The sequence below is a fragment of the Homalodisca vitripennis genome, chromosome 2 (assembly GCF_021130785.1).
Source record: "Homalodisca vitripennis isolate AUS2020 chromosome 2, UT_GWSS_2.1, whole genome shotgun sequence".
In the NCBI taxonomy this organism is placed as follows: Eukaryota; Metazoa; Arthropoda; class Insecta; order Hemiptera; family Cicadellidae; genus Homalodisca; species Homalodisca vitripennis.
Window position 1 is genome coordinate 43,741,995 of NC_060208.1, and position 26,780 is coordinate 43,768,774.

Genomic DNA, 26,780 nt, shown 5'->3' on the forward strand with positions numbered 1-26,780 from the left:
AGCTGTTTGTCAATTGTACATCTAGAACAGCTGTTCCTAAAAACATGCCGCAACTCTCTAAACATAGGCCGTGAACGTAATCGAGTAGCAACACCGATTACCGATCTCCTCATCCACCAATGCCAGAATGCCATAATCGTTCACTCGGTCACTGTGGTTGAGTCGATTTGAGAGTTGAGATCCGATTCACCGATTGGTTGCAAAAAGAAATACACATTGATTGCGCTCTCAGCGTTCGCATTGACATAACCTAGACTTTAATGGTTTAAATTTTCACATTTAATGATTTTATTTTAATACTAAAATGGCCACAGTTGACAACAAACCTTCAGATGCTCCAGAACGTGAGTATTAACTTTTGCAATTTGGAAAATAAAAATCAAACTTTTTATGTAATAATGTTTTTTTTTTGGTTTTAAATGAGATGTAATTGCATGTCCTACCACAATTTTCTCATCTTTAAAGATCATGAGGGTAATATGCTAGGATTAAAATTTGCAAGATTTGATTAGTGATCAATTAGTGATTTCAACCTAATGTGATCCTCATTCAACATTTTTCAGATATTGAACCAGTTAAAGTAAACCATTATTATACATAACAGAACAAAATTAGTTTAAGTTGTCTTTCAATACAAAAAAGATTCTGTAACAGTTATGTACTGCTATTTTTAATTAGACCAGTACAACTGCTCTGCTCATATCATAACATAACCTCTGAATATTACCACATTTTCAGATTGTCCTGGGACTCAGAGTGAATCTGCAGGTAAAGTTTCTGCTTGTCAAGGCTGTCCCAATCAGTCGATTTGCGCTTCTGGTGCTACACGAGGTCCTGACTTAGGTAAAATATGTGCTTAAATTGAATTAGATCATAAAGGGGTAGGGTATGATAAGCGGATCCGGTTTTGTATATCGAAGAGTATAATCATCGATACCTAATATTCGCATCTCGAATCCTAGACTATCAATTGATATAAAAGTATCTATAGCCCTAAATAACAATCATATGTTTTAAATTAATATATGAGTATATAGGCAAACTCATCAATAATTATGAGCCACAATTCATATGGTTTAAGTCATAATTATTGAATTGTTCATAACTATACACACGTAATTATATATTATTACGTGTAAGTATAATAATAATTATTATATATATATTATTATACGTAATCATATATATTATAATAATACGATTACGTGTATTATTTTAAAGTGTTTACAGCTGTTGATATGTAGATTATGTTAATTGTTCAAAATAATTAATTAGTATCGAATGGTTATGATTAAGTAATATCGTTTGCCAATTTCGATATAAAAAACTCTGTCCATTTATCATACCCTACCCTCATAAAGTTATACAATTTACATTTTGATCAAGACTAATAAGATATTAAATATATTATATATTTAAGAAGACTAATAACAATTCTCATTTAAATAACCCTGGAGCTACTTACCTACTTGCCATCTTTGCAATACTTACTACCTTTCGAAAATTCCACTCAGGTTTTTATATATTCAAACCTAGAATTATCACATAAAATTTCATATGGCCTAGTAACTCTCAGATACGTACTTTGCATCCAACTAGTTTTCAAGTTTTTATTCCATGTCCATAACTTGAGTTTTGTGTGTTTATTTCTGTATTTGATCAGCTGTGATGCCACATAGTTTGAGACACGAATCATAGTACCTAGTCTAATTTAAAATTAATTAACATTAAGCTTAGTCATTTGATTTTCAAAAAAGATTTAAGATAATTTTTTTTAATAAATGAAATGTGCTATTTACCTAGCAATTATTTGTTTGGTTTGCTTACCGTGTATATGTTGGTGGTTGAAGGGGCAGAGCTGGTGAAGGCTCGTCTAACTTCAGTCAAGCACAAGTTGCTAGTCCTCTCTGGCAAGGGTGGTGTGGGCAAGAGCACGTTCACTTCACTTCTAGCTAGAAGTCTAGCTGCTCAGGATCCAGATAGAAATGTAAGTTGCCTTTAGATTGCTTTATTTTAATAATATTATTTACTCAGATTGAAGAGTGAAGACTGCTAAGTTTAATATGAAAGCATAAATCTCTTTCTTAGAAAAGTACAAAGTACTTTACTTAAAAGAGGTTTGGGTTATTTCTTGTGTATGTTATTATCATGTTTTAATATATTTCATAAATAGAATTTAAAATCTTTGATAAGAAAGAAGATTGAAGAATGAGAAAAAGTACCCAATGTTTGTGCGGGAAGTATTACAATCTAAGGTTAACTGATCCTTGTAGGAATAAAATATGTAGTGAGGCAACATAAAGTTTAACCCTCTCTCATACGCAAGACATGAATCAATTTGGATGGCTTAATGCCACTGCGGAATACACAGCCATTGCAGAATGTACAACCACTACAGAATGCACGACTAAGGTCGACTTCGCTGCTTTACAATCTTCTTTTGACAAGTGTGCAGTAGCAGCAATATTCCTGACTATTACGGTTGTTTCACTACAATGATACATTGTTTTACTCTTTGACTCTGTTATAATGCCTTTGTTGTTTTTATTACAGTTAGTTTAGTGGAATACAGACCAAGCCAATTTTTAAACTTTGCTACAGTGAAATCGATTTTGGAATTGGTTGAGGTTGTTATGATTCAAATGAATGTACTGTTATTTGTGCTTCACTGATTCTGGCAAGGCAATAAGAATCTAATGAACCTGCAAACACTGCGTAATTGCATCCTGCAAAAACCATTCTTGACATATCAACAAAAAGCAAACAATTTCATTAGAATAGTGTGTTCCATGTCGGTGTTGTCAATTAATAGGTCTAGTAGTACCTTGGGTGCCAGGAATTATTTTGAGTGGGAGAGGGTTAACAATGATCTTAAGTTACTGAAGTTTTGTGTATAAACACAATTTTTACCACTAAACCAAATAACTTAGCTATAGTGGGAAGGGTTGATTCAATGCAAATGTTAAGATGAACTCCATTTCACCTTCCACTTAGCGCAGCGTCTGAAATCTGAAGTTATTACATACTTGACTCCTGGAATCTGGAGTTAACATCAGTCTAAAAAGAAAAAAAAAAGATTTTAGATGCTGCACTAAGTGGAAAGTGAAATGGAGCTTGAACTCAACATTGTACCTTAATTTCTGTATGACTTATAATCTTTCAATGTCCATGTACATTAATTTTTATTTTTGAGAGGACATTTTCTGACTGATTTCAATCAAATACATGTCTAATAATTACAGATTAAATTAATTTGGTAATAGATAACCTCTTAAAATATATTATAACTTTTATCCTTTATTTTCAAAAATAATAATAATAGAAATTTTGCATTTATGTAAGTATTAACATTTTTATTTATTGATTGTAAAACATTATTGAGTCATGTCTTGTGAAAAAGTAGTGTGGTACTTTCCTAATAGTGCTTCAATACCATACTAATTTTAACTGACATTTTACAGCAATTTAAAAAAATTAAAAATGATTTAAAATTACTCACATATTTCTTATGTGTGTTTTTGTAAACAAAATCTTGTAAAACATTCAATTTTTAACTTAAAAAGTAAGAAAGTTGTTTTTTATTTACATAATTTTTTAAACATTTTTGTTGTCTTAAAAGTGGTTACAATTGTTTTTACGATCTCATTGGAGGGTTGAAAATTAAAATTACACACAATTTTTACTTGGTACAATAATATCTATATTATAGTAACCCTGTTTGAAAATACATGTCTTGAAAAGAAAATGTATATACAATAGTAGTTATGATGAAAATTAAAAAAAAGACTACATCATATGAGAAGCAGGATCACCATTTTTTTTTTTTTATTTATCATTGCTGTAGATTTAGTTTTAGTAATTCCAACAAATAGATGTCATGTCAGGTTAATTTTTAATGTATATTTTTTTTAACTAATTGTATATGTTTAATTAAAATGTGTTTAATGTCTATAAATAATTCATATTTAAAATATTATGGTTTTATGGTTCATAATATTATAAAAAAAAATTATAAATATTTGTTACCGTGAATAATAGATGTAGAGGGCTGTGGTAAGAGCCAGACAGACAGTGAAAGTCATCAAGGGCTGATATTGTACAAGCCTGTGCCAGTCTGGTTATCTTTGTATTGATCACCCACGTAGGCCTACACTTGGCCAACTTGCTTCTCTCTCTCCCCCTCCCCTCCTACTTCACCGCATTTCATCACTCTTAGATGGCAATCCTGTTCTGATGCAAATATTAAAAACATCCGCAGCGTTTCGTTGTTTTAATTTCTGGTGCGTGCACACTAAAAGGAATTGACTGAGGCTGTTAACTTTTTTTCTCAGAAAGTTTTAAGTCCTTGCATGTTAATGAGAGTTTCAAACTAATTGCCTTTTCTTAGATGAGTGCCTAGAGATGTATTTGTTACATCTGAATTAATCATAACTCTGAATCAATTAAATAATGATATGTATAGATTATAAATTATTCAATACACATTACTTTAACGATGTAATGTTGTAATAATTAAAAATTGCAGATAATTAAAGTATATTTAACTTTATTTTATAACATTTTTATAAAACTAAATTTATAGTAATGAAGGAGTATTCACTCATTAAATAATATAAGATCAATAAATTAATGTTTTAAGTTGTTAGTGAATATGATTTTATAACAGTTTGGCAATCTATTACATTTAATACATTAAGACCATTATTCGATTCTCCTTTTAAACAAGCAAAGAAAGAGAAAAGGTCTATAATGTCCATCTTTGTTGTAGTCAAAATTATATATTAATTATCCATTATAAAAATAAATATGGGTCATTTAAACTTAGATTTCCAAAAATTGTTTTAGTTTGAAACTAATTATTTTAACCTTAGAAATTAAGGAATAAATGTACTGTACTATGACATTATTATCAGGAATTTTGTTTTATATTTTATGTTTCATGTTAGTATTACTAAGAGTTTTAAGAATTAATTTTATTTCATACATATTCTGTTTATTTTGTGTACATTATTAATAAATATAATTTTTAAAGTTTAAATTTGTACCTTTTGAGTCAGGAAATAAAATAACTTTTTTATATTTCACAGGTAGAACCAAAACTTATAATGAATCTAACTATTATAAAAATTGTGCAGAAATTTAAATACTTAGGAGAAGTAATCACTTATAACCTGAATGAAAAACCATCTTGGCAAAGTAAAATAGACAAACTAACTAAGATTAAACATGCTACTAAGAATACGTATAATAAAAGATGTCTTTCAATAAATACAAAATTAAGACACTACAAAACAGTTGCTCTGCCGCAAATTACATACGCAAGTGAAACAATATTTAAAACAACAAATACTATTGCAATAGATAAGGTTCTTAAGATGGAGAGAAGAATAGTCAGAACTTGCTTAAACAAAAACTATCAAGTAGACGGAGTTTGGAGACTAGCTTCCAATGAAACAGTCTACAAAAATATAGAACCCATTACAAGTATAATTAAAAAGAAACGAATATCATTCCTGGGGCATTTGTTAAGAACACCTGAAAATAGAATTAGCAGGAAAATAGTAGAAAAACTGTGGTATAGTAAAAGTGACATTAAATGGATCACAGAATTAAAAGAAGATATGAGAGAGTTACAAATTACAGTAAAGGATTTAAAACACAAGACAAACACATTGAAGATATTGAATGACAAACACTCTACACTACAGCTGAAAAGAAACAAACAACGAATAGGAAGAGTGGTTCCGGAGGAGGAAAGGAAATTACGCTCGGAAAGGATGAAGAAATATTGGGTGGATAAAAGAAGAAAGACTAGAAAATATAAAGTGACTAAAGTGGTCCAATGTAGGCCATAAAATTATAAATAAATAAATATTATAAACTTATTGATGAATGTATGATATCAGTGTAGTTGAACTTGACAATAATGTGTCTGTTTGTATTTTTGAAATATAAAATTTAAATTAAAATTGGAAGAGCCAATTACACTCTAAGACTAGATATTTAATAAAAATTAATTATTTAAAAACATTAGGAACCGTGAAGAATAACAGATAACCATCAGGTGTATATGATTTGTTGGTATTTTTTTAAGTAACTCTGCTTTGAAAATTTGCTCCTAGTGTGATTCAGTTCAATAGACATAGACATAGACATAGACATAGATATTTATTTGTACAAAACGTTCTTTACATGTTTTTTTACAATAGTGAACTGGTACATTGTCATAATATACAATACATACTAAAGCCTTATAGTAATTTTATTATGTTACAATAAAATTTAGTTAGAAAAATAACAAACACTTGATTTTTATTTAGAATTAACTAAGGAGGTTTAGCTGTAGTTCATCTATTTCATATATAGCTTTGTCAATAAGAACAGTCTTTAATTCATTTTTTAAATTTTCCTATGGTCATTGACTTAAATGTTAAGGGTAAGGTTTATTGTACAATATCAACCCCGAATACAAAGGGCTTTTTTCATAGAATGTTGAGCGATGGAGGGGTATTCTAAAATTAGCGTTATTTCGAGTGTTATAATTATGTTGAAATCTTAGATCTTCTATAGTTGGTCTTTGCTTAAATGGATATAAACCAACAACTCATATATGTACAAACTGGTTAAAGTTAATATTTTTTTATTTCTAAACAATGATTTGCAAGGTGCTCGAAAATGAGAATTTGTCATTATTCGGATAATTCTTTTTTGTAATCTGAAAACTGCTTTAATGCCAGGAGCTAGACCCCATAACACAATCCCATAACTAAGAATTGATTCCACATAACCATGGTAAACAGATTTTAGAACGTCAAATGAAACATTTTCTCTTAAGTGTAAAAATATAAAAGAAATGGATCTTAGTTTTGACAGAAGGGTCATTTAGATGAGCTTTTCCATTTAAAATTACTATCAATTTTAATTCCCAAGAATTTATGTGAGTCAACTAAATTTGGGAAGTTAAAATTGCCATTTTTATTATTTCTAATGCCAAATTTTATTACTTGGGTTTTTATCTATATTAAGTTTTAAACCATTGGAATGAAACCAAGAATCCAAATCATCCATCACTTCTGAAAGAGTGATTATTAGTTCTTCACTAGTAGAAGCTTTTGATAATAGCTGTTTGTGTCATCAGCAAAATAATATTAAATCTTTGGTAATAGATCTAGGAAGATCGTTTATAAAAATTAAAAAGAAAAGAGGACCCAAGATAGAACCTTGTGGCACTCCCACACTATTACTTTTCCAATTTGAATACACTTTTTTGTAGTTCTCTTGAATAACTGTTCTTTGTTTCCTTTTTGTTAGGTAAGACTTTAAGAAGGGACAAACAATTTCCACTAATGCCATAGTCATGTAGCTTTAACAGTAAGACCGAATGATCTACACAATCAAAACGCCTTAGACAGATCACAGAAAATACCGGCTGTATTCCGTGACCCGTCCAGACCATGTAATATGCTGTTTGTAAATTCTGTCAAAGCTGATTGAGTATTCATGTTTTTTCTGAACCCGAATTGTTTATCGTAAAAGAGTTTGTTTTTTCAAAGTAATCAACTAATCTAGAGTGAATAATCTTTCAAATATCTTTGAGAAATTGCTTAGAACTGAAATAGGTCGATAATTATTTAAATCTAACTTCGAGCCCTTTTTAAAAACTGGAGTAACTTGAGAATACTTCAATCTATCAGGAAAAATCCCTTCATTTTAAACATTTGTTGATTATTTGTGTCAATGGTTCTGAAATGATATCAAACAGAGATTTTAATTAGTCCCTTATTGGTATCCCCATCCCAACCCTACAGAAATTTTATTTTTAAGACCTAGAACACATCTCCTGATCTCATCAACTGTACAAGGTTCAAGATTGTGCAATGCAACCCTCTCTTCAGTACAAAAATTTCTTAATGAATTATGAATTCCTTTTACAGTAGCCTTTGGAACACTAATTTTTTGTACAATGTTAGAAAAATAATCATTAAAAAGTTCAACAATTTTGAGCTGGATTACTTATTTTCCGTGTTATTTGAATCTATTAAAGTAATTTTATCTTCTCTGTTTTTATTATCTGCACCGAGTACTTTATTCACAACATGCCAGGCAGCCTTGCATTTATTTTCTGAGTTCTGTATAAACGAGGAGTTTGCCCTTTTCTTTGCCTCAATAACTACTTTTTTGAAAATCTTTTTGTAGGATTTAACATAACTTAGAAATTGTATACTTCTACTGAATTTTTGATTTTCCAGTGAAGTTCACGTTTTCTTTTTGCTGATATTTTTTATTCCTTGTGTAATCCAATGTAAAACTACTTTTTTTTCTTTTCTGTTTAACTTTAACAGTTTTTGGAACAAAAGCAGACTCAAAATGTCCTTAAAAAACAAGTTAGAAAGTTATTGTAGCTTTCCTCGGCATTTATACTTGGGCTTACTGTTAAATCGTCACAATTTTTTAGTGATTCCATAAAAATATTAGTTTGTTTACTAGAGAATATCCTTTTCCTTACCAGTATTTCTTTAAAGCCTTGCTTTTCTATTGTATTTTGTGGGATATTTAAAAAAAATCGCATTATGGTCAGAAAGACCTAGGTCAATATTCATTTTGGCTATAACATCATATCCTTTTCTAGTTAATATGTTATCTATACAAGTTGAAGTATTTACTGACACTCTAGTTGGATCACCAACATACACTGAAAACCATTACATTCAATTATTTCTAAGAATTTGCTTGTTATATCATTTTCTACTATTATATTTACATTAAAGTCACCTACTATTAAGATCGATTTATTCTTTAATACTTTTTCAATTATTAAGAACATTTTCTCAAGTTTGGCAAAAAATATTTTTCTGGCATTATAGTCTGGTTATAGTGTAGATAGAAACAATGACTACGCTATGATCAAGAAGCTCAATGCACGAACATTCAAAAATAAAATCTTCATATAAATCAATTTGAAGGAAACAGTTATTTTGTTATTTAACATAGTGAACTTCTTTGTTGTAACTATTTGTTAAACATCTTTAATTTTGTATATTTTATTCCCATTCATGGAGTACAAAGAGTGTACCCTTCAATTCCAACTAAGACTTCTCCGTGGGATTTGAAAATGTTATCAGGTGAAATATTTTAAAGTATAACTACAACAAATGATCATATTCATCAACTAAAATTTTTAATAGGCTGAGCGTTAGCAAAGCTTAACACTGAGGGAACTGTCGTAAATTTCTCTTCTGTTTGTTTTCAGTATTTTGGGGTTTTTACAAGTACAAATTGAACTATAAATTCAAAATTTTGCATTAAACTTCCATTCATACATAGACAATATTGAGATCGGTGATGTGCATCTCCTTCCATAGGATTTGGAGCAAAACCTATCACTTATGGAGCTGACAAAACTGCTCTTCTGTATGTCTCTCTCTACCCACATGATCTTGAAAAAAAATTGAGCCATGGAATTTTGCATGAAACTTCCATTTATACATAGGAAAATTTGATTATAGTGCATGTCCCTCCATGCGATTGGCTCATTACATTCTGAGCAAAGTCTGTTATGCTACACATGGTCCGACAAGCTCCTGATTTGTTTAAATCTGAATTCTTTTAAGTACTGGTAACTAAAAAGTGTTTAATTTGTCTATCAAAATCTATTTATTATGTTATCTTAATCCTAAACTACAAACTTGTTAGAATTAATAATAATAATAATACGAAAGTATAATAATTTAGGAGCGTTTCAATTCTTTTTAACTTTAAAAGAATGTATACTACATAGTTTGTTTATAAAAAAATTGATCACAAAAAAATCAATTGTCTAATCAGCAATTTTGGGTTAAGAATGTTGAAACAGTGGTAGTCTCGACACAAGCTACTAGTCTGTGTGTAGAGCTCACAATACACAAGCTGATTAAAGATATTGGATGTGTCAATAAACTTTTTCTGAACTACTACTAGGTTTTTAGTTCAATAACTAAGATAAGCTTGGGTCTTTAAAGTAGCTACATAGGTCAAAACTCTAAATGTGTATGAATTGAAATTATTTTAAACATTAGGAGAACAAATTACACTATAAATAGAAACAAATATAAAAAACTGTGGATGATCTAACATTCTACTACTCAGTTAGTTTTGTACACAAAGCGAATGATCTGGCTATCCTACATACAACGGAAGTTTGGGGTTTCTAAGACTATAAATAATCAATATTGAGGTCAGGTCAAGTAGTGACAGGGGCACACACGCAAGGGCAAGCTTAAGAAATATTTTTTGTTATTATTAGTATTTTGTTTCATACAGTTTACTTTGCATGCACAGTTTTTAATGGTTCTTAGGATGACTTTTGTTCCCAATAGAATATAACTGTTTTATAAATTTTCTTTAGTTTTTTAATGGGTAGGTATATAACAATTTTATTATTTTGGATTTGATGGTTTGATGTACTACTTACAATTCAAAACATACAGGTATAACAGTTTTTACCACACATTTTATAAAAATAAATTTCCAAATTTAGATATGTTACTAGTTTATCAAATTAAAAAATAAAGGCGGTTATTGAATTGTTTTCCTTATAAGAATAAGATCTTTTAATTTAACATGGGAGACTTCACGTTTACCCCACAATGGACAATATCCTGGCCCGGAGAGTTACTTCCAGTGGATGGATGTTTTCCATTATTAATTTTGGTATAGAGATACAGTTCCACACCTAATTTTAAGCCTCTAAGTTAACTAATTCAAAAGTTATTGTGTATACAGTCAAACACGCAGTGGACAACACAAAAAAACTGCTTGTCGTCAGTTGGTTAGAAAGACTCCATTTAAGGGTTTATGGTCCCTTTAATTAACAAACTAAAATGTTGAGCTAATACAATTTTTGTTAGAAGTCAATAACATATTTTTACCCAACAGACAGAGAAGATAGAAATTTTTGAACTACCACATGATACATGTTTTATCCATCCCTTTTTTTTATCAGCCATCCCAGTCAACAAAGCACAGTAAAAAATATATCTGTTTTATATATGTTTATATGCTGTTTAGCTTGCTGTAAAAATAATGTTGCAGGTTAAGCTAAATTTGTGTATGAAATCAAGTAGTCCAAAAGATTAACTTAATTTCATATGTTGATAAGTTACCGAAATATGTCATAAGAGTAACCTTTACCATATAATCTGTTTAGAAATTTGTTTTTTTTTTTGCTTGTTGCCATCATAGTTACTCATAAGGCCAATTATGACCATATTCACTTTATGACAGACAGAAATTGAGACTCCCAATGAACCAGTGTGTACCATTGTGAATACCGATGTAGCAGTAGAATTTCACCACATATTCTAACCATAGATCATCTTCTTTGATGATTATCGCTTGTACAGACAGACAGAAACAGGATTTTATTCATCTGAAACTGGTGGGAGAAGTTCTGCTTAATACTCACCCAAAAAATTAAAATTTTCCAAAATCTTTTCGTCATACCTGAATTGTAAGAGTGTTTATTATATTTTGTTTTTGTGCAGGTGGCAGTCCTTGATCTGGACGTGTGTGGACCCTCCATCCCCCGTGTGATGGGTGTCCTGGGGGAATCAGTAAGTTGAACCATTTTAGTTATTTCATTTAATCGAAGAATTTTGATTTACCTCTAAATAAAAGTATATAATGGATGTCATTTCTAAGAATTCATGATACAAATGGGCTTGTCTCAATGATAATGAATAAAGTATATTGTCTATTGTCTAAGATCATAGAGACTTGGAACTGGGTAAATGGATGGCTCTTGGTCTGAGAAAAATTGTTGGTTCTGAGGTTAAAAGATCTAAGGGTAGTCTCAGTCTCTCTGTCTGTCTGTGTGATAACTCATGGTAGAAAGATCATAGAGACCTGGAACTTGGTAAATGGGTGTCTCTTTGTGTGAGGAAGATTGTTGGTTCTGAGGTCAAAAGATCTAAGGGTAGTCTCAGTCTCTCTGTCTGTCTGTGTGATAACTCATGGTAGAAAGATCATAGAGACTTGGAACTTGACAAATGGAAGTCGCTTGGTCCTGAAGTTAAAAGATCCAAGGGTAGTCTCAGTCTCTCTGTCTGTCTGTGTGATAACTCATGGTAGAAAGATCATAGAGACCTGGAACTTGGTAAATGGGTGTCTCTTTGTGTGAGGAAGATTGTTGGTTCTGAGGTCAAAAGATCTAAGGGTAGTCTCAGTCTCTCTGTCTGTCTGTGTGATAACTCATGGTAGAAAGATCATAGAGACTTGGAACTTGACAAATGGAAGTCGCTTGGTCCTGAAGTTAAAAGATCCAAGGGTAGTCTCAGTCTCTCTGTCTGTCTGTGTGATAACTCATGGTAGAAAGATCATAGAGACCTGGAACTTGGTAAATGGGTGTCTCTTTGTGTGAGGAAGATTGTTGGTTCTGAGGTCAAAAGATCTAAGGGTAGTCTCAGTCTCTCTGTCTGTCTGTGTGATAACTCATGGTAGAAAGATCATAGAGACTTGGAACTTGACAAATGGAAGTCACTTGGTCCTGAAGTTAAAAGATCCAAGGGTAGTCTCAGTCTCTCTGTCTGTCTGTCTGTGTGATAACTCATGGTAGAAAGATCATAGAGACCTGGAACTTGGTAAATGGGTGTCTCTTTGTGTGAGGAAGATTGTTGGTTCTGAGGTCAAAAGATCTAAGGGTAGTCTCAGTCTCTCTGTCTGTCTGTGTGATAACTCATGGTAGAAAGATCATAGAGACTTGGAACTTGACAAATGGAAGTCACTTGGTCCTGAAGTTAAAAGATCCAAGGGTAGTCTCAGTCTCTCTGTCTGTCTGTGTGATAACTCATGGTAGAAAGATCATAGAGACCTGGAACTTGGTAAATGGGTGTCTCTTTGTGTGAGGAAGATTGTTGGTTCTGAGGTCAAAAGATCTAAGGGTAGTCTCAGTCTCTCTGTCTGTCTGTGTGATAACTCATGGTAGAAAGATCATAGAGACTTGGAACTTGACAAATGGAAGTCACTTGGTCCTGAAGTTAAAAGATCCAAGGGTAGTCTCAGTCTCTCTGTCTGTCTGTGTGATAACTCATGGTAGAAAGATCATAGAGACCTGGAACTTGGTAAATGGGTGTCTCTTTGTGTGAGGAAGATTGTTGGTTCTGAGGTCAAAAGATCTAAGGGTAGTCTCAGTCTCTCTGTCTGTCTGCGTGATAACTCATTGTAGAAAAACCGTAGAGACTAGAAACTTGGTATATATGTTTCTCTTGATCCACGGACGATTGATTTTAGGATCAGAAAGTAAAAGGAGAGATGGTTCATCTGTCTGTCTGTAAACTACCTCTTTCGTTAGTTGTGTCGCATCCTTCAATACTTTGTTGTATCAGTTTAATTTCTTCCAGTTATAATCCTTCTTTTATTCGTCTTCACATGTATATAAGAATTAGTAGTATAGTAATTAAAACATTTATAAACAGGAGAATTGAATACTTACATCTACCGTGTTAACTTAAAAAATATAGTGTTATAATTTATGGAGAGTCTGTAATAACATGTTTTTTCAGTTCAATTAAATACAGTTTTCTGCTCCAAACTTATGTAGCTAATTGGATTTTACATTTGTTTCTTTAAATCTTGTAATTTAATCTATTTAGTTAGTTCTTGAGGAAAAACAGAAAATAAGGAATACTAAATAAAATGTAAAATCATACTAGGACATAATCTTCTATAGTAACTTTGTATGAAAAACATTCGCAGATTTCATGTGTTTTCTATAACAATAAAATTTAAAAGCTTATTATTTTAATATAAGGTCAGTGTAAAGCAGAAATATATATATATATATATATATATATATATATATATATATATATATATATACTGAGCCAATTAAACATGTTACAGGTCCATCAAAGTGGGTCTGGCTGGTCACCTGTGGTAAGTTTACTCTACAGTAAGACACTAATTAATGTACTGAGAGTGCAGCCTTTGTTATAAGGCAAGTTCTGAGTACTATATTAATGTAAATGATGTGCAGCTCTGTGTCAGTGCATTGACAATAAACATTTGTTTTCATGTAATGTTGGCTACATCACAATAGACAACGAGAGAGTTGATACAACATTCATATGAGATCTCATATATTTCAGGGTGTCTTAATATAGAATCAAATAGGAAATAGTATTGGGAAACAAAAATCCACGCTATAGCAATAAAACAGTTGCCAACCATCTTAATTTATAATTAACATGACTCGCAATCAAGGGTTATGCCAAAGTTGTTTCATTGTCCATTGGTAAAAAAACTCCTCATAAATCCCTCTTTTTGAAAATCGTAGTACACGATGAAGATACAGGTGGGTAATGTCTCTTGTAACGTATTTTTTCCTGTACATAATTGTTATTTTTAAAAATAAACAATTTTCATTCTCCATGTATTCCTTGTTGCAATAACTGCAGAAAAAACTTTTGAGGTCTCATAAATTAATGTGTTTTAAAGCTACTGTTAATCAATATTGATTTAATTTCTAGAACACCCCGATAACATCAGTACATGAAATGAAAGGTTTAGATTTTTCTTGATAAACACGAGTTCGCTACATAATACGTAATTATCTGCAATTTTTAATGTTGACCTCTTTCACTTAAGTTATCTGCAAAGTAAGTATAAAACTAAATTCATTGAATAAAAATGGCTACTGAATACTGTAATTAAATAGTTTAAGCTAAATAATTGATAATTTTTAGTTTTTAAGAAAAAATTTAATTGAATATAATCAAGTTTTTTTAATGGATATATGAACCATTGATTATAATAAATGTCATTGTACCGTCCTAGCAGAAATTCTGTATAGGGAGAGCAATGAGCACTGTGCTTTTTAATTTATAGTAACAAGCTACCTGGTGGAACTTTAATACATATTTACCTTCCAAAATTTTAGGAAGGGCTTGAGCCCCGCTCCTTATGTACCCCTAAGATAATATTCTGGAAAACAGTAATGAAACAAAGAAAATATTTGTAATTTTTTATGTAATTTATTATTGGATTACAAATTTTAATTTATAATATTTTCAGTTATTATTAATATTAATATCATAATTATGACGTCTACTTATTAGTAACACAACTATGACAAAGTTCTGAAATGAATGTGAAAATTATTTTTTATTGTTATATATGTTTTTTCAAGTTTGTAGAAGACAATCTGTGTGTGATGTCCATCGGGTTCTTACTGGCCTCGGCAGACGATGCTGTCATCTGGAGAGGTCCTAAGAAAAACGGTAGGGTAATCTATATATATAAAAATGAATGTTTGTATGTTTGTCCTTTATGGAATCGTGAACTATTGGACCGATCATGATGAAAATTTGTACGTATATGTATTTTTCCACGGAGAAGGTTTATAAGCTATGCCCATCCCTTTCCCGATTCAGGATTCCGCCCCACTGGTTACAGAAATACCCATAAGAAATGCATTGCAGCAAACATATGTTAACGTCTTTTCAAATTTTTAATCAGCTGTTCTTTGTAAACATATATTACACTTATAGTTTTAAAGCATAGAGTAAGCTTAAGAGAAACGACAAATTTTGTTTAAACTGTTTTTGCAATCACTGTTAAACATAGACTTTACTATCCAGATAATACAATTCAAATTTGACGTAAAAATTCACCTTTAACTGCAATATTTATTTAATATAAACCATGCTCATGCTTGATCAGAAGAGTAATGCAGATATCATAATTACTATCTTACGTTGGCTACAAATATAAAGAATGTTATAAAATCAACCTTAGTTGTTTTTTTTTGACAGAAGTTATGGTTCTCAAAACTCCGTGTGTACATATTCTCTCGATCGAGACAACAAAGCAAGCTCAATCGTGGCATCGGAGATATAACTAATTTAATCTAAAATTTATTATAGTAAAAAAAAAAATTTACTAAGTAATATAAGGACTTCGGTTCTTAAGATTTGCGTGCGAAGCCGTGGGTAACAGCTAGATAGAGGCAGGAATATGGTACATACCTTCATAATACGCCCAAGAGGCTCACGATGGAACGACTATCAATTATCTCAGCAATGTTTAGAATGTGATAGAAAAAGAATAAGTGAATATAGTGTACTGTTTTCAACGGGAAATTGCGTGCGAAAGCCCGCGGGCAACTTTTGCAAAAAATTATTGAAATGCGCAGCAAAGCGCGCCGGGCCCGCTAGTAAAATATAAAGTCAACTAAGTTGATTAGAAACATGTATCTTAACGGCATTATAACTAATTAATCTGTTATGACAATATTTCAACTAATCATCACTTTGACTTGCATGTTTAGAAAATCTGTTGCATTCCTTGCACTAAAACATTTTAACACTCTTCCAGTAACATATAAGTGTCCAAGAGCGCATTCACTTCTAAATTGAGTAACCTCATAGCTGTTTATATATGTTTCCTTGTTGTGAACTGCTTAACAGATGTAAACTAACAAACTGATTACTTTCACAGTAGGTTTTTTTTATATTTAGATATAAAAGATAAACCTACTGTGAAAGGTTTGCTTTAGAGCAATGACAGGAACTCTTTAGATTGATGTGATTATCTATCACAGTATTTTGTGTTTCATGCTTGATTTAGTGTTTCGGTGGGTATAAATAGGCATTGGAGCAATACTAAAGAAAGTTACTGATTTTACATTTACCTAGTTGTTATATTCACACAATTCATTCTAATCACACATTTTGTAACAACAATTTCATGCAACTTTATTCATGGAAATAAATGTATTTCGTGTAAATAAATAAATAAATATATTTTCAAGTTATTGTGCGCATGTATGCTATAATAAATAGAGCTGTATTGTTTTCAAATAGACGAAGATGCACAATTTCGCCAGAGTGACAACATCCTAGTGGAAAGAGTTACAGGTTTTTTACATATAATATCAGGCAAACCAAAACATTTTGTCTGTAGAGTTATAAAAAATGGTCTTTTAAAAATTAATTAAGGCCACTCAGTATTTTAAAATCATATTTTGATGGGAATAAATGCTTAAAATAACAAAAACATCTCATAATATATTTTTTATATATGTTTAAGTAATCTAAATTCAAATTTGTTTTAACACAAAAAAAAGGAAAGACTGTTCCCCTTTTTAGCTTTATTCTATCTGTCCTCAGGGACCATTGGCTTGTGCAGGGGATCTTATCAAACAAAATAAGGGGAAGAGTCTAATAAGTATATAGTACTAATAAGATTAAAAGTGCAATGGTCACAGACTAATTCGAACATGTACTATCATCAAACCAGAGTCACCATTATCATATAAAATATTAGATCTGAGCCACATCTAGCATCGTAAAACACAAATAATTAAAAAATTTTTACAGTTTATTAAAATGTTTGTTAAGTATTTGTCATTATTTAAATGGACCATTAGGAGTCATAAGTCAATACCAGTGAGGTGAGTACCAAATTGAAAACATGAGTTTAGATTTTCTCTCGCTACTGGTAGAAAATTTAATTTGAAGTATCATCCAGTGAATACGTGTGTAGTAAAATAAATTTAAATCAATAGTTTACTTTTTATTTATATGTAACTATCTTGCATTAGCATCCACATGACATAGTAATGTTCAATTAACTATAGTTTCTCAACACTGTTGATTTGGCATGTTGTGTGGCAGGCATGATCAGGCAGTTTCTGAGCGAGGTGGACTGGGGTGAGACTGTGGACTATCTCGTGCTGGACACTCCACCAGGCACATCGGACGAACACCTCTCTGCAGCCACTTACCTCAAGACATGCCCGGGCCTTGCTGCGGTTGTGCTCACTACACCTCAAGAGGTAGTTGTCAACTTGAAATGGTCACATATTCACACAGTATTCTTAAGTTAGATTCTCTTAAGTTTTCTTTAATTATCATGAATCAACGATAAATAGTAACAGATGTACACTACAAATTATTTTAGATAGAAACAATACCTAGCCCGAGTTAACCCATTGGGAAACTTGCCTGAGCGTCACTCGTTGCGGCCGAGCGGAACTGAATAATTTTGCCCGAGCGGCACTTGTGCTCTTTTTAGACGCTAACGATCACGTATTTGTTTGTTTTTCCACTAGATCGCAGTTTTGTGCCCTCATGCATCCTTACAAGCAATTATTCTGTTTTGATTCGTTACGTTTGCACAACGGAACCACATTTAATAGCTTGTTTTGTTATTGTTTGCACTTTGCCATATGCTCAGTTTTTGTTACTTCAGTGTTCTGCTTACATTCTATGTATCGTGTTCTAAATGTTTTGTGTTTAACTGTTTATAGTTGTTGAATGAGTTTTTAGTTCTTCTGCTACCTCATGGATCAAGACAGTTTCAGAAGTAGACAGATACTTGGACAGTGGTATTGAGAAATCAAAGATACTCAAAGACTGCCAAAAAGTTGAATTATAAAATGTAAATGAATGGTCATTGTATGTATTGTAAATAAATAGTTTATTTTAATTATCATTTTAATAATAAAAATTGAATGAAACAAAGAGTTTTATCTCATCTCCCAGACAACTAATACTGGAGCTTATCATAAAATAATCAAAAAGTGAAAAATATGTTAGTGAATTTTGATTGTTTTGTTATTATGCTTTATAATTAAGTAATCCAATAAAAACTGGTTTTCCATATAAACACACATTGTGCTGTGTTTTGAATAAAAAATTATTGAAACAGATAAACAAAAAAGTATAACAATAAAATATTTACAGTTGCTTTGGATTTTTTGTTTTTCTTATTAAAAAGTGTGGAAGTATATATTTAAAAAAAATTAAATAAAAAACGATTTGGAAAAGCAACAAACACTATTGTAGAGCAACAAAATAGACTAAAATGTCCTGAAAATTTGACTAATTTATCCAAACTCATTCTATTAATATTTTAGTACATGCATGCATTTTTGCTAAAATCAATTCAAACATTCAGTCCTAGAAAGGTTATGTTAATTACTTCCTTAATAGGTTAAGTAGTTTATTCCAAATTTAGGACAAATATTTGTATTAATAACAAATAGTGTTAAGTTGACAGTTTTCTCAATTGTGTATGTTTATTTGGTTTTATTTACATGCTATTTATAGTGTTTTTAACATCAGTAACAATTTTTATATTTATTCCCATTTTATAACAGATTTAGTTTTTCATGAACATCAAACAAACTGTGGTGAAACATGTAATAAGAGCAATTTATTTTTTATTTTATGCAATCACTTTTTTCCACAGCTTTGACCAAAGATTTGAACATTCTGTACTACTTCATCATGATGACCTGTGGTAGGTGTCGCTGCTGGATGTACGGAAGGAGATTGACTTCTGCCGAAAAGTCAACATTCCAGTGCTGGGAGTGGTGGAGAATATGAGTGCATTTGTCTGTCCTAAGTGTAAGGTCAGTACACACTTTTTTTTCTTGATACAATTTTGTACATATTATTTACTGAAATTTGCTGAAGTGTACTCCACAATTGCAAGTAATTTTTTTAACTATGAGAATGAACTTTCAACATTGTACACTGCATTTTAGATAACAATAATGAATATTCTACTGCCTTAGTAGAATATTAGCATGGAATAGAATAAGTTTCAAAGATATTCCCTGGATTATATGTATTTAAAAGCTTCTCAAAACACTTGAAAAAATAATGATAATATTTATGTATGTATCACAATCCAAATTTAACTAGCACTAGACAGCTGTTGACAAGTAAAAACTTTATTTGATGTTTCTGCTGAAGTTCCGCAAAGAGATTTAAATATTTGTTTACATTTTAATTTCATAAAGTATTAATTATACAGTGCTTGATCGATCAGTAATGTAACACAACAAGACAAACTCAGCTATGGCATCCGAAATATAATTCATTCAAACCAGAAGTACTTCTATATGTGCAAAACCTGATATGAGAGTCAGTCCCTTATATCAATCCCTGATCGTCTTAACCATTAACACTCAAATAACATGTACCTGATGTATGCCTACTTACATTTGAAAAATATCATAGGGCACCATCATATTAAATCTTGTTATAACTAAGTAAACTATGGACTTAGATTTTAAAAATTGTGTGCGAAGCATGGGTAACAGCTAGTTCCTCAATAAAATTGTATATAATGATTTCTGAGGTACAAAACTACTTTGTCACTGAAAGAAATTTAACCACCAGTTCCAGGGTTAAATGAAGGAAGTTTTAGCAAAGAGTGAGATTTTTAGTGTTGTATCATTAGAGTGGCCACCCAAAGCAGAACCAGGAAAACCTAACTGAAGTTTTTCAGTAAACTAATGATAGCAAAACAATTTGAAACTTTAAATAAAAAGCTGATTATCTCATTGATTGTTTTTTTACCATCTGTAGCACATGAGCTTAGAATGAAAACCACAATGTTGGGCAATGATAATGCCAAATCACCATCTGTAGCACATGAGCTTAGAATGAAAACCACAATGTTGGGCAATGATAATGCCAAATCGTATACCAAGTTGGTTGAAAGTGCTTGATAGCAACGATGTGTGATGATTGAAAACATGTCCATGAAACTGCTCCTTACATTGATTAGTTCAACATTGACTTCACTATTTGGGCATTAACTTTGGTGAATTTCACCCTTACACCCCATAATGTTGTCACTTTACAGAGACAAAAAGTTATCACTTTATCCTTCTAGCAGCATAAAAAACAAAACTATGTCCAAAATTTATGTAATTGTCCACAATCTCAAACAGAACCTGGATGCAATTCAACTGCTAAGTTGTTTTGTGTATATTTAAAAAAAGACAATAACGATTAATTCTCGTTGTCTCCTACTTATAAGTAGAATTTGTGGGGGGGGGGGGTGCTTTGTAATGGAGCAATATATGTAATAATTAGTTTGTGTTATCTTCAATTATCTTCAAGTGATAGTATTTCCTGTATGTCTATATTCATCCAAACTTACATTTGTTAAAAATATTTGTGTTTAAAAATGGGATAAGTGATTGGAAAGTTAATAATAAACAATAATACACCTTTTAACAGTTTTTGTTTATTTTATTGTGTACAATGTACGTTTCGAATTCGATGAATTCATCTTCAGGTACTACTTGTAGGGTAGGTTAAGGTAAGTTTCTAACGGGGAAACTAGGGGTATGAAAACAATTGGAGTGGCCTCTCTGTGTGTGAATAAACATCATCATCTATATAATTAATATACTACAAAATCATAAAGTATATTAATTTAAAAACTGTTAAAATATTTGTCCTATGAAGAGATTTAATATGTGATTTATATGTTTTTATGAAAACCAACACATTAGTTTTGAACTTAAATTGTTGACGCATAACGAAGACTACGTCTAACTACAAGTACAAAATATAATATTAAACTTTTGGTCACATATTGCTGGAACGTAAACCATCAATAACTTTCAAATCAGAATAATTGTGATAAAAATGCCAGATAGTGACAAAAGGATTGATATAGCACACAGTAAAAACGATGTAAGAGAATTTCTGCTTACTTTAACATAGAATCTATTATAAATTTCCCACAATGTAACATTTTACAATTAAAGATATTACTCGCACAAATAACAGAGATTACAATATTGTTGTGTTTTTACAGTGCAGGTACATTTTTGTAATGCAGAACAAACTGCTTTGTAATCTCTTGTTTGCAAAGAAAATATCTTAAATATTAACATTTTAATGTAGATAATAGTGGACAGTGTTACGTGAAATATTGGTTTTATTGCGTTGTATTTTGTGGAAGTTTTGTGTACTGAATGTTTTAAAAAAATGTGTAAAAGCAAGGCTCTAACGCTGTTACCTTACATGTCACAAATATAAAAATGTATTCTATTTGTAATAAGTCCCTGTATTGTATTGTGGGTGAGTTATAAAAATTATGTATTTGAAAACTAGGCAAATCTACCCTAACTCTTACCTTTAACCTATGTTATGCAAAATTCAGTGTGATTATTTTTTATACGGAAATGTATGTTATTTTCTGGGAAGGCTTAGTTCATTTTATCTTTGTCTGTTACCAATGAAGATTACTGTATTTACAGGTAGCATCAGATATATTTCCAGCAGACAGTGGTGGAGCAGTGGAGATGGCTCGGGAACTGAAGATCCCATTCTTGGGAAAGTTGCCACTGGACCCGCTGCTAGCAAGGTGTTGCGATGAGGGCAGGAACTATCTCACAGAGATGCCAGACTCGCCCACTGTCTCGGCCGTCACAGAGATTGTCAAGAGTGAGTTTGTAATGACTCATTTCATACACCCATCTCACATTCATTTCAATATTTAATTTAATTTAGAAATTTATTAGTAATAATAATTAAGGAATAATTAATTATAAATTGTCTCAAATTTTAATACAAACAATAATAAACACAAAATTAAATATATCAAAATTAATCAAAATTCTTCTTATTACATATAAAATTCAAAAGTTATAAAGTGAACTAAAGTCAGTGATACAGTGTGCAGGGATGATTGTTGAAGAGTGAAGAGAGCAGAGGTTTAAAAGGTTTAGAGGAGAGAGGGATCTGGAAAAAGTGAAGCAAGATTATTATTTTAAATAAAGAAACTGGTTACATTTATTCAGCAGTATTTGAAAGGTTACTTTATTAAATTCTTATTATCACTGAAGTACAGAGAAGCAGAAGACAGACATTGGGTGAGAAAATTCCTTTTAAGTTTAACAGTGAATTATTGGAAGAACATAAAACCCAGGAACATTCGATTTGGCTAATAATTCAAAATTAATATAATTAAATTTTAACAAAATTATTTTTCAAAATTACAATATCTTTTATTAAAAACAATACCTAATATTTCTATTTCATTAAGCCAGCACGACCACCGTGCCCTAAAATTTAAGAACTGTATTTAAAAAAAATTTACCATTATTGTATCCTCTATCTTGTTTCAAAATTCAAACCTGTATGTCAATTTATCATCATTAAAGTTCACATTTATATCATACTGAGTTATTTGTTATTTCTAACTATAATCATCAGAATACAAATTACGTTTAACCATTTATTTAAAGTAATAATAGTAGTAGGATATTACAAGTTGAGGTCTAGATTTTCAGATGTTATTGAAATTTCAGAGGAAATTCATATCTAAGAGACGTTCTTGGTTGAAACTTTCTGTCAGTAAGCATTTATAAGTTAGAGAAACACGAAACTCAACACACTCATCTTCTGTATGCTGAAAATATATATGTAAAAACTCAATTGAATGTGTGAAGTAAAAATTGTGACAAACTACTAAGTCCAGGGATCCGAATATGATTTTGAACAGTATAAGCACACAATCTGGTTTATATGAAATCGGTAGAGAAAGTTCACTTAGAAAAAAAATTGTGACAAACTACTAAGTCCAGGGATCCGAATATGATTTTGAACAGTATAAGCACACAATCTGGTTTATATGAAATCGGTAGAGAAAGTTCACTTAGAAAAAAAATTGTGACAAACTACTAAGTCCAGGGATCCGAATATGATTTTGAACAGTATAAGCACACAATCTGGTTTATATGAAATCGGTAGAGAAAGTTCACTTAGAAAAAAAATTGTGACAAACTACTAAGTCCAGGGATCCGAATATGATTTTGAACAGTATAAGCACACAATCTGGTTTATATGAAATCGGTAGAGAAAGTTCACTTAGAAAAAAAATTGTGACAAACTACTAAGTCCAGGGATCCGAATATGATTTTGAACAGTATAAGCACACAATCTGGTTTATATGAAATCGGTAGAGAAAGTTCACTTAGAAAAAAAATTGATTATCAACCATGCTAGTTTCTCTAGGGATCAAAATGGGAGGGTATCAAAATGGCTAAAAATATAAAATTATAATTTTTTGTCAGATGAACTTTTCATATCTTGACACACAACCAACCATTAGACACATAAATAAATATTAAATCACCATCACCATACCAAATACAGATCTTTAAAGTGACTACTATCTGTCTCTTTATCTAGTTGGTGTTATAACTTCATGTGTATCATGTATGAGGATATAGAGTAAGTCTTCATGTCACATACATAGCGTCATACAACCCAGATCAAAGTAGCATTGCTCTTTCTTTTTGTTCTTTTTGGGTGTGTTTCCTATGCCTTCTCTTTATCTACAATATTCAGTTGTGTTAGGCTCTCATGATGTGAACAAATTTCATTTATAGATGTTGTCTCTTCTATAATACTACAAATAATGATTATTCCCAACTATGAGTCATGACCAAAATTATTTGTATGAGTAATTTTATTTTGTATGGATTATTTCTGTTGTTTTTCAGAGATAGTAGCAGCTTGTGAAGAGCAAAGATAGGACAGTGAAGAGTCACACTTGCCACTGAGAAGCACAAAGAGTAAATTGCAAACTTGGGTCGATGTAGATTGATAGATGATTAGCTATAAGTATATTGTATGATTTAGCTCTTACTTGTCTTCAACCTTTCAAAGTGATATGTTGACAGAAGTCATAAATTAGTATTGCTACCACATCAATTACAAGCTGAATATATGTTTTATTTACGATTACCATATGTAATACAACATACTATTTTTCTTTATGAGAAATGCATAAAACATTGTCTATATTTTGGAAGTGTTATTCTATCAACATTTACCACTTTGACTTTGATTTTGAATGCTGTGTCTAAGTTATCGTAATATAGAATTCACATTACAAAAGTAAAGACTTTTTCCAAAGCTACGCATCTAAGTTTTCACTTACATTTCAGTTTTAAAATAACACAACAATGGCTAATGTCCTTAATATTATTTTTTCATCCATTGTGATTAACATAATTTTAAACAAAGTCGGAAATTATAATTTTATTATTATATTATTCATTAAACATAATTAATTAATTTTTTATGCTACTTAATTAATTAAAGTAGATAATTTAATAACAAAAGTATTTATCTTTAGCTTATTTAAAATGAAAACATTGGCAGGCTGCCTTTTTGTCCTGGATAGAGATGGAGTCCTCTTGTTTGTGGATTGTTCTACTTTTACCAGAACCTTTTAAATGAGATGTCACTCGATGGGGTTTAAATTTAAAAATGTAACATACTCGTGCAAACCCTATTTAGGATTGGGGGTTGAAATCTTCATATATCCCAAAAAACATGATATATAATCCTATATCGACCACCCCCATGGATATTGGTTAAAATATTTCTTTTCAAATGTTTATAGGGGAGGTGGGACTTTTGGAACATGTGTGGTGTCAGGCAATAGAATTAGAAGTATACTTATATGCCATCTGAAGTTCAGTTGTCAGTACAAAATATGATACTAATGGCAGTCAACCTGTTGAAAAATGATTTTATTCGTTGAAGTGTTGGACGTTGGATTTGTAATCAAAGTTAATCAGTGATATAATGTACTTAAAATAACAACTATCATAAGTCAAATACTAGCTTCTGAGCATTCAATGCAAGTCGTTAAGAAGTTATTTTAACCCTTTAAGGAGTGCGTGTAAACTCTACATAATAAGTAAGGGCGTCATATGACGTATATTCTTATAGTGGCCCAAAGGAGTACGGACATCATATGGTGTTTAGCCTCTGTATTTTTGTATCATCGTAAAAGCATTGCTATTAAGCTTCCAATTTCTTTGTTTCAGTATCAACAGGCATCTATAGCGTTATTTGAAAAAGTGCCTCTTGCAAATAAATATTTTAATCAACTGTCGTAGTCCATCTTATAATAAATTATTTATAATAGTAGATAGTATAAAATATTTTTGTGAGAATATTGTCTTCTACATTATTTTGAATTATATGTGTATAGTTAAAAATATGTTTGTTTTTAATTTTTAATCCTAGACCTGAAAAATTTTATAGTAACATGTACTATAAAATTTATCCACACAAGAGATTTGTATAAATTTTGTGCTTTATAACTTCTCTTTCAGTAAAAAAGATGTTGACTGGTGAATGAGCTCAGATTTTTCAGAGGGGAGGCAACTTAGCATTGACAGTCTCAATGGCCTCCTCTCACATTAAAAATTAAATATGTGAAAATCATAACTTCCTCAATTTAACCACTTCAAAGATGTATTTGATGAAGTGAATAAAAAAGTAGTATGTTATGCTGATTTTGAAGCAATTACTTCGTCTCCATTGAATAAATATGAAAATGCTACCAAAGTAGAGTAGTTGATTCACGTTTCCTGGACTCTATAGTATATGCTCCGGGTTCATGTAAATAAAACTTAACCACTATTACCCTTATGTAGTAACTGCTTTGTATTTGTATAGCCTTGGTTAGAGTTGTTTCAGTCCAGTAGGTATCAGTGTGATGATATGATTTATGATCATAAGTTGTATTGTGAGCTTCAACTTGTCACTGATAGACAATTTGTATGGTTTGAGAAAGATTTTTTTAACATTTTTAAGTGCTCATTTTCTGCTTGAAAGTGATAAAACACAATAAGAAGCTTTGACACAAAAAATGGAAATTTTTTACACGCTGTGGCTGATCCAGGATATCATCATGTTGGTGTGGATGAAAATGTTAGAAGTCCAAGAATGTTTTGGAAGCTATTATCCTTGGAACTTTTGACTTTTTAATGAATTTCAATAACTGAGCAATCTTTAAAAAAACAAACAAAGAGCATTATGTCCACACAGCTCTTTTCCAGAGTACCATCTTGACTTATGGCTTTATTACTGGATAAAATCGTCAAAAGATGAAGATGATTTTGAATGAAGTGTCTCTCAGGAAATTGAGCCTTATATGCTTATCTTTATCGCACAGCTCTGAGG

At 31.0% G+C, this 26,780-nt stretch overlaps 1 protein-coding gene across 1 annotated transcript; it reads left to right on the forward strand.

Annotated features, from left to right (window-relative positions):
• The first annotated feature begins 127 nt into the window (after positions 1–127).
• On the forward strand, positions 128–25,482 carry LOC124353862 (cytosolic Fe-S cluster assembly factor NUBP1 homolog). The gene is made up of 10 exons (XM_046803891.1): positions 128–344; positions 739–843; positions 1,851–1,987; positions 11,523–11,591; positions 13,879–13,911; positions 15,164–15,254; positions 17,652–17,812; positions 19,286–19,393; positions 22,049–22,235; positions 24,299–25,482. Exons 1-10 carry the CDS (start codon positions 305–307, stop codon positions 24,328–24,330), a joined length of 963 nt encoding a protein of 320 aa, XP_046659847.1. The 5' UTR covers positions 128–304; the 3' UTR covers positions 24,331–25,482.
• The last annotated feature ends 1,298 nt before the right edge of the window (positions 25,483–26,780 follow it).